Here is a 9,467-nt window from a genome sequence, read left to right as displayed (position 1 = left end):
TCTACTCATGCCATGCTGGCTTATCCAAATCTTATCTTTCGCCTATGCCAAGAGGCCAAGGTCCTAATCTACGTGGACAATTTTATTCCAGTGGAAAGCCCAATCACTAAGCAAGTGATGGAAAGCTCCAGGATACCATAGGATCAACCCAAAAGGAAGGCACTTGAGCCTCCCTAAGAGATCCCTCCAATTGAGTATTGGGACCAGCTGAAGGCGTCTGTGATGCACTTGCAAACCACCTTAGATCAACTCAGAGAGGAGCAGAAAGATCAGACTAGCATGATTTGCAAACTGATCAAAGAGCAAGAGAAGCAAGGGTGTGAGATAGAGGAGTTGAAGTGCCAGAAGCTCTCCCCTGAAGAGCCCAGCGCCCCTCAAGCTGAAGGTTGTTAAGTTTCAACTCTGTGACTATTCTAATTCCTGTTTTTCATATTGCCATCATAATTTAGAGTTACATGATCACTAGTAGTATTTAAGTCTTTATTTTTATTTTATGCCTTTTAATTTTTCAAATTACATAAGCATTAGTAATAATTAATTTTTATTTTCCAATTAGCTATAAAATATTCCTCTTATCATCATTAAATATGAATAAAATAGTGATTTTTTTTAGAAGAATTAAAGATGCATGAATATTCGAGTTTCATAATAAGAATAATCAATTATTTTGATGTGGTGGCATTGCTTTTGTTTTCTGAATGTATGAATAAACAGTGCATATTTGAAATTAAAATTAAGAATATTAGCTCTTGAAAGAATGATGAAAAAGAAAAAGTATTATTGGTAATCTGAAAAATCTAAATAAATTGATTCTTAAAACAAGTAAAAGCAGCAAAAAAGAAAAAGAAAAAACATGCTGCAAAAAAAATTAATATATGCATGCGAAAAATAATAAAAGAGGCAAAAAAAATATAAATAAATAAAAAACAGAAAAAGTCAATAGCTCTTTAAACCAAAAGGCAAGAGCAAAAAGTCAATAACCCTTTAAACCAAAAGGCAAGGGTAAAAGGATCCAAAGATCCTAAGAGTGTGCTTAAGAACTCTGGACACCTCTATCTGGGAATTCTAGCAAAGTTGAATCACAATCTGAAAGGGTTCACCCAGTTAAAGTGTCTGTGGCATTTATGTATCCGGTGGTAATACTGGAAAACAAAGTGCTTAGGGTCACGGCCAAGACTCTAAAAGATGTGTTCAAGAATAAAAAAGAACTAAACAAGGAGAGTCAATAATATCATCTGGATTCTAAGTTCCTAAAGAGACTAACACTTCTGAGTTTCAATGGTTAGTGAGATGCCAAAACTATTCAGAAGTAAAAAGCTACTAAGTCTTGCTCATATACTTGAAACTGAGCTTTCTTGGAAACTCTGAGATTTATTGTGTCTTACTCTTCTTTTTATCCTAATTTATTTTTAGTTGCTTGGGGATAAGCAACAATTTAAGTTTGGTGTTGTGATAAGCGGATATTTTATACGCTTTTTGGCATCATTTTCATATAGTTTTTAGCATGTTTTGTGTAAGTTTTATTAAGTTTTCATAGGTTTTAGTGTAAAATTCACATTTTTGGATTCTAATTTGAGTTTGTGTATTTTTATTCAATTTCAGGTATTTTCTGGCTAAAATTGAAGAGTTGGAGCAAAAGTCTGATTCAGAGACAGAGAAAGCATTGTAGATGCTGTCTGGATTTGACCTCCTTGCACTCAAAAGAGCTTTTCTGGAGCTACAGAAGTCCAAATGGAGCGCTCTCAACGGCTATGGAAAGCTGACTTCTAGAGCTTTTCAGAAATATATAATACTCCATACTTTGCTTCAGAATTGAAGGTCTAAAACTGACGCCCAACGCCAGCCTCCTGCCCCAGTCGAGGCATCCAGCGCCTACAAGGAGGAGACCAGCGTCCAAACGCCCAAAAGGGACCCCGTAGCCAGTGTTCAGGCCCTAGAGGCCTCCTAGTACATGGATCTCATCAAAGCTCAGCCCAAACACTCACCAAGTGGGCCCCAGAAGTAGATTTTAGCACTAAAAGACTGTTTTACCCTTTCTTATGTAATCCTTAGTTATTAGTTCAGTATTTAAGGACTTTTTACACTTGATCTTCGAGGCATACAGGAGAGATCTGCCATATTTCATTTTTCACATTGTATTTGCTATCAGTATGAGTTTCTAAACCTCTTAGGTTGAGGGGAGGAGCCCTACTGAGTTTTATGGATTAATAAAAGTACTACTATTCTTTCTTAATTCATGTTTGATTCTCTATTCTAAGATGTATCTTCGTTTTTTATCAATATGAATGCGTTGAACTGGCATAAGGTTATTACATTCTACATGGGTTCAGAGTGTGTCTTTCATCGGACAATGATGAACCACCAGCTTGATTATACATCTCTTAGATGTCTAATCCACGACTTCGTTGGGAACTTCTCAAAACACCAGTTCAGCCGAAGTATGGGGAGATTAGAGTCTCTGTGGTAGAGGCTAGAACCCAAAGGCACAGCATTCTCTGATCCAGAAGATCTGACCCTTTTTGTGGTATTTTGAGTTGGATCACCAAGGAGAATGAACTGCAGGAGCTTCACCTTCAATCAAACTGGATCCACACTAACCCTGGGGTTCAGATCTGGAGGAGTATTAGCGATCTCTTAAAAAAGATGTTAATCACATACAGCCTGCCATAGAAGAAATCATTCACAATTGAAGAAGACAGTAAGACCAGAGTTAATCCATAAGGACAAAGCATCTCCAAACCTTAACCATCTTCTTATCATTATAAACAGGTCAACCTAGTTTAGATCTCATTATTCCTTTTATGCAATTAAACAACATACCAACATCTCCTACTCACCTGACTAAGATCTGCAAGATAACCATAACTTGCTTCAAACCACAATCCTCATGGGATCGACCCTGACTCGCTCAGTTATTACTTGGATGACCCAGTGCACTTGTTGGTTCAGTTGTACAAAGTGTGGGGATTTGTGCACTAGTAATCTTTATTCAATCCTTCAAGAATAATGTTTCTATACTTTGATTTAGTGATGGGTGCACATACAACTGCCAAGGAATCCACTAATTTTTTTATTTGAAGTACGTATTCAAAAGTGGAACCTAATTTCTTTATTAATTTTAGCTAGAGTTGAAGTTGTCAAATCCTTGCTTTGGTTTGTGAATAGGTATGCACTCTGCTCCAAATTTCATGAGCAAAATGGAACCCAAGAACTCGATGTCGCATCCATGGATGCAAAGAACCATGAGGTCGCATTGTAGTCATCTACTCTCTAATCTTTATAAGCTTTACTTTCTATTTTGGAAGTTGCATTCACTACAAAAAAAACTTGGTAATTACGGCAGTTTTTTGGGGTTATTATCGCAGTTTGAACCGCCGTTATTACCTTGAATGGCGGTTAAGAAAAACCGCCTGAATTCTAAGCACCATTTGGTTATTACGGCGGTTTTTAAAAAACTGTCACAATTCCTATGGTTAAAATGACAGTTTTTTAACATGTTAAAACGGCAGTTTAAACCGCCATTATTTTCGGATAAAGCAGCATTTTTTTTTGTTAAAACGGCGGTTCAAACTGCCGTTATTTCCGGATAAAATGACTTTTTTTTTGTTGGTTAAAATGGCGGTTTGATAAAATGACATTTTTTTGGTTGGTTAAAATGGCGGTTCAAATCGCCGTTATTTCCAGATAACACGGCATTTTTTAATTGGTTCAAACGACGTTTAAAACCGACATTTTTACCGAATTAAAATAGCATTTCATGTTGTTTAAAATGGAATTCATGAACTACTATTTTTACTGAATAAAAATGACATCTTTTATCGTTTAAAAAGGTATTTTTAACTATTATTTTTACCACGTTAAACAAATAATTTTTTGCTTAAAATTTCACAATAATAAAAAATCATAACCCATAAACAAAATATTACACAACTCTTAAATAAAGTATCAAACATAATATATAGTTTTTTAGTATTAGAAATCAAAAGTAATAACTTCTATACAAATAATTAAGCAAATCATATCCACTAATTATTACTTTGAGAAGTATTAGCATAGACATGCACAAAAAAAAAAGAAAAAAGGAGCTCGAAGGACATGAGCTGTAAGTTAAAAAGTTGACTTCTGGCATCATAACATTTCTGATAGCATTGGCATGAGCTTGAAAAACTAACCCACCAAAATTCCTAGTCTTCAAAGAACTTTCTTTGACTTTCCACTGCTTTTAAGCCTCTTCAAATTCTTTTCGTCCCAAATCAGTAGAGCAGAAGTAATAATTAGTATGAGGAAAGGAAAACAAGACTTTACCTGCAAAACAAAATGAATGATAGGACCAACCTTTAATTATTTTCTACTTACATCAAGTCATGTATATATGGCCCTCCTCAAGAGAAAAAGAAAGGAAAATAAAACAAGTTCAAAAGATCAAACAAAGACATAAAAAGAGACATATATATGAATTAATTACATAAAAAGAACAGTTAAAAATACTGGTGAATTGTCTTATCAATTATCACTAGAAGAATGATATATCATGATCTGATTCTCTCTCCATCTCTCTGTCACGTGTGTGTATGAAAGAGAGGAGAAGTAATAAATCATGTATGAATTGAACAGATACAAAGGTACAAAACTTTTGTAGGTATTGAAAATTGGGTACTAGTGTATGAACTGATAAATGAGAAGATGGTGACGAAAAAGGATAAAAGTATAAAACTAATATCAAGAAACAAATCAATTTAAGAGAATAAAATATTAGGTATAAGGCCAAAGAATTGTTTTATACCTCGCTACACACCTACATGCTTTGGCTTTTAAACATGGATAAGCATAGGCCCATTTTTTCCATGTGCCAAAAATTAATTTAATTATGAAAAATGAGGAAGCAAGCATCAAACTCCTAATCCTTGGTAAAGGAATCACAATTTTACCTGTCTCTATGTTCCAAGAAATCCAGGCATTAGAAAATCAAAAAGGGACCACAAGTCCATGATGTTATTCTGCAAAAAAAAAAAAAAGAGGTAGTGTGTTTATTTAATTAGTCATGATATGTTTACCTTTAATGAGAACAAAAAATCACCACACCAACCTGTATTGGAGTCCCACTCAATATCAAGTGGTGTTGGGCTTTTAACTGCTTTACAGCAAGTGTAACTTTGGACTTAGCATTCTTGATTATATGCCTTTCATCTAAAATACAGTAATTCCACAGAAGCTGTCCCAAATAATCGATGTCTTTACGGACAACATCATATGATGTTATAATGACATTATGCTTGCAAAAATGATCTCGAAGAATCATTCAGTCCTGAGCAGAACCAACGTACTGAAGACAAGATATAACTGAAACATCAATATATTTCTCTATCTCAAAGGCCCAGTGTCCAACTAGGGTTGATGGGCAAATAATCAAAGATGGTAGAAGATCTCCATTCCCAGACTGAGTTCGATGCTCAGTGATATCAGAGGCCATATAGCCGATGCATGAAGCGTCTTACCAAGCCCCATGTCATCACATAAAATTCCATGAAGCTTGAAACGTTTCAAAAAAGCTAACCAATTTATGCCTTCTTGTTGGTACCTGGAAGCATAACAATATTAGTAATAACAATAACAAAAATGAACAATTATGAGCACATCTTCATGTTTTTTTATCACAAATTTACAAAATAGAAATTGGGGTTTAAATGAAGATCAAGCGAGAAGAATGTCTTTTAACAGATGAAGTAAAACCGTATACAACATAAGATCTCAATCTCAGATTTGTCTTGAAATGTTCAACATGAAGAATCTCTTGAAAAAAAAAGAGGGAGAGGGAGAGGGAGAGGGCGAGGGGAAGAGATAAGTAGCTATGAGAAGATCTAAAACATAATTATGCAATGTTTTTAAGTTGGGCAAAGGTGTCAATGCATATTTTAATAACTCCCTCCCCAAAAGCTTAAATTCTTGGGTAAAGACTCATATATGATCTCTATATCTAGCATGCACCTCCATGCAAAAGCCTTTTGGGCTCTAAACATAGACCAAAGTGAAGAAATTCAACTTCAGCATCCATATATCACTTGGACTGAGTCATAAAAAGTTTTCTTATAGTGCAGAAACCAACTCTACCAAAACCTGATGAGATTTTATATTTCACAAATTTTTCAGAATGGAATGATGAAAATATTAAGCCTCCAAAATGAAGTCCAATTTACCTTCTCAATGTGGTTGAGGAAGGCCTCGTGCCAAAGGAAGTAAAGGCACAAGAGTAGCAAAACTATGGGTCACACTCTGCCTGACAGACTGATCACAGTAACTCATGCACCTTAGAAGTGGAACTACCAACAATGGAGCGTAAGGGACCAACTCTACCCCCAGGCCCTGAACAAGAAAATTAATCAACATGCCTGCTCCTTGACGAGCATGAACTGATGATGCATCTTCCAACACTGGGATAGCATTTTCAACCACAGCACTCATAACTTTCACAGTCATTGACCGAGCCATGGAAGTGATGCAGCGTGAAGCAGCTAATCTAACTGCAACATGAGAATGCTGAATGCATTTAAAAATACACGGGAGAAGTGTCAATAATTTTGGATTTAACACCTCATTTAACAAGGGCACAATAGATCGTACCACCTACAAGAAATACATTCTGCATATTAAGCAGAATATCATAGGCAAAACAGTAAAAACCGACCCAAACAAATATGGTTAAATTTTCCAGAATTTATTCAACTTATCAGTTGTTGTCTTTGTTTCCAATGTTCTGTCCTAAACAAATTAATATCACCCTTTTGAAAAAGAGGCATCTCTCTTGACAAGCTCATCCCATCTTATAACACAGTAATTCAGCTTCATACAAATAGTGATGTGGCACTTACCTGTGGGAGTTGTTATTCCAGATGTCCCACAAGCTCGGACCCAGCATATTCATAACCTAAAAAAATGAATTCCTCAAGTCAAACAGACTCTTCATAAGAAAAAAAAAGGCAAACATTGATGAGGGAAATATTGCAGCACCATTGAAAATTCAAAATTATAGAACAAAATGTAATAATTGAGAAAAAAATCTCTAGAATAAGACCCAGAAACATACCATAATATAATAGTCACCTTGCCTGCCCTTGTAATGTACTTGAGGCACACCATGACTGCCGCCAAGAATGCTGCACAAACAAAGGGAAAAGATTGAAAAAGAAGCAAGGTACACTAACCGAGCCAAGAGAAAATACAGAGGTCAAAACTAGCACTCACTTGTACACTTGTACACCGTGTGGAGAAATTTAAAATAGAATGACACATCAAGATAAATAAAACAAAATTAAACAAAGACAGTTCCCGTCCTCTGATGAACTAAGAAAACAAAAGCAAGGAAGAATTGAAGACCCTGAGTGCAGAAACAATTGTGAAATAATGGATTAAAAACTTTTAAACCAAAACAAAGGTGTCACTATCATCAAAACTAGAATGACTAAAGTAGGAAGTTTTCAAAGAGATTGAGTTACAGTCTTCCCTGACTACTAGCCCCCTAAACAGTTACTTACACATTAATAACAATTTGAAGAACACCATGCCATGCACCATAGTATTCGATATCATGAAACATAACTATATTCAAACCTCAAGGCATAATAAACCACAATTAAAATTCAAGAAATGACAGATTTTGATAAACCAGAAGTAATAGAAGTAATAGAAGTACCTATACATTTGATCAATTAGAAAAGTCAGAAATCAACATTATTAAAGATAACAAATATATAAATTTACAAGATATCATCATATCATCATAATAGAACAGAGGGAAGAATAGAACAGAGAAGGGAGCTCAAACATGATATCATCATAATCCATAATCATCTAACATACATACATACAAAATTAGAAGAAAATTTAGTGAATTCCTAACCTCCAATTTCGTCTGACAAAGAAGAAAATAAAAAACCTAGAATTAAAGAAAAAGACATAGTCATTGTTAGCATAGAACATAGCATATTTACCAATCGTGAGTAAACAGAAGAAGATAATGCAAATTTGTACTCTAACCTAGATGCTCAACGAAGCTCGATGGATATGGAGAAATCGCAGAACACAACTCGATGCCGCAGGAAACGCTTGCACAACAGATCTCATCAATGGAAGAGAAGCGTTAATGCAGGAGATCGCCGCTGGAGAAGATCGTTGGAGGAAACACTTGCGCAACAGATCTCGTAGTTTTATGAAATTTCTGCAACTTGATTTTTCATTTCAAATTTTTAGGTATTTTTGACAAAAGTAGAAAATTGAGAGAGAGAAAGAAGATCAGCCTTGCCCTCACACGAAGATTGTAGCCGGAGTAGAACGCGCCGCCGAAGGAGAACCTGCTAAAGGAGATCATCGCTGGAGAGAGCACACAATCTCGTTGGAGGATAACACCACTGAGAAGATCATCGCCGGATTAGTCGCTGGAGCAGATTATCACTGGAGCAGTCGCTGGAGCAGATTATCACCGGAGCAGTCGCTGGAGCATATTGTCGCCGGAGCAGAGCACAAGTCTTCGTTTTTGGTTTTGGTGGCAGCACGCTATGGTTTCAATAGTAATGGGTTTTTGGATTAGGGTTTTCCGTTGTTGGAGAGGGTTTTATTTGGGCATTTTTTTTTAATGATGGGTTTCGATTATGGCTGTTAAAACTGCCTGAATCATTAAAAATGTTATTTTATAAAAATTAATTATGGCAACACTATAAATTGCCATTTTAAACTTCTTTTTTTGTAGTGATTTGCTAGAATTGTATACTGTTGTGGAATCTTTTCTTTGTCAAGATGATCCTAGAGTTCTTGGCGACAAATTGTTAAGGTTGCAAGATGACTCCATGTGAAGAAGTTTTTATTGGAGAGCTTTTCAGATAGAGGAACAACGAAGAATTTTGTTACTAGAACAGCAACAGTGGTGGTGACTGCCGGAGTGTTAGTGAGTGTGGGATCATTAATAGCATCGCCCATGAATCTTTTGACTCACTGATACCATATAAATGATATTGAAAAATAAAAAGAGAAAGAAACAGAGAAGAGAACAAGGAATGAATTGCTAAATTAAAAATTATTATTATCAACTTAACTAAATGTACAAAAGAATTTGGCTATTTCTACCTGATAGCTAATCATCCTGATTTAGGTAAAAGACTTCCACTAAAACAAGAAACAGATCAAGACTCCTAGCAGCTCTATTAAATAGTCATATACTTAATAGGTGCCCAAATAGTTAGAGAAAATGGGCATGCACACTTAGAGAATATGACTAAAATATAAATAAAAATAAAAAAATTAGCCTCGCTTAAAAAATGTATCGATCTAACTACGATCACGTTTTATAAGCATAACATAAAAAGCGGGGCCAAATGCCTAACCAATTGCTACCTCCTAATGAAAGTGTGACCATTGATCGAATATTTTAGGTCACGCTTTTAAAGCGTGGCTAAAAAAAGGTGGCGGCAAGATTTTTT

The 9,467-nt window shown here is 35.4% G+C and overlaps 1 protein-coding gene across 13 annotated transcripts; it reads right to left on the bottom strand.

Annotated features, from left to right (window-relative positions):
- On the bottom strand, positions 3,936-9,155 carry LOC107623796 (TATA-binding protein-associated factor BTAF1-like). Of its 13 annotated transcripts, none has more exons than XR_002355128.1 (9): positions 8,303-9,146; positions 8,032-8,218; positions 7,895-7,930; positions 7,082-7,151; positions 6,867-6,922; positions 6,195-6,621; positions 5,087-5,578; positions 4,929-4,997; positions 3,936-4,305 (listed from the first exon to the last, which is right to left on the bottom strand). XR_002355128.1 is itself a non-coding variant. In XM_021113101.1 (5 exons), exons 1-4 carry the CDS (start codon positions 7,972-7,974, stop codon positions 4,935-4,937), a joined length of 339 nt encoding a protein of 112 aa, XP_020968760.1. In that variant the 5' UTR covers positions 7,975-8,012; the 3' UTR covers positions 3,936-4,305; positions 4,929-4,934. The 13 variants fall into 13 exon arrangements, 3 of the variants coding, with proteins under 3 accessions (XP_020968760.1, XP_016181657.1, XP_016181656.1); XR_002355126.1 differs by having other exon boundaries at positions 6,195-6,534; positions 8,303-9,141; XR_002355129.1 differs by having other exon boundaries at positions 6,195-6,518; positions 8,303-9,141.

Source organism: Arachis ipaensis, chromosome B10 (genome assembly GCF_000816755.2).
Source record: "Arachis ipaensis cultivar K30076 chromosome B10, Araip1.1, whole genome shotgun sequence".
NCBI classification, from domain to species: Eukaryota; Viridiplantae; Streptophyta; class Magnoliopsida; order Fabales; family Fabaceae; genus Arachis; species Arachis ipaensis.
This window is presented reverse-complemented; position numbering and strand designations above follow the sequence as displayed.

Bases quoted from the DNA above. Each gene is read 5' to 3' on its own strand.
- LOC107623796 (XM_016326171.2), bottom strand. From the start codon at position 7,974: ATGTTCTATGCTAACAATGACTATGTCTTTTTCTTTAATTCTAGGTTT. The intron at 5,233-7,098 runs GTGACTATTATA...TTGTCCGTAAAG, and splicing joins ACATTACAAGGGCAGGCAAG to ACATCGATTATTTGGGACAG. The intron at 4,998-5,086 runs GTTGGTGTGGTG...TTTTTTTTGCAG, and splicing joins TGAGTGGGACTCCAATACAG to AATAACATCATGGACTTGTG.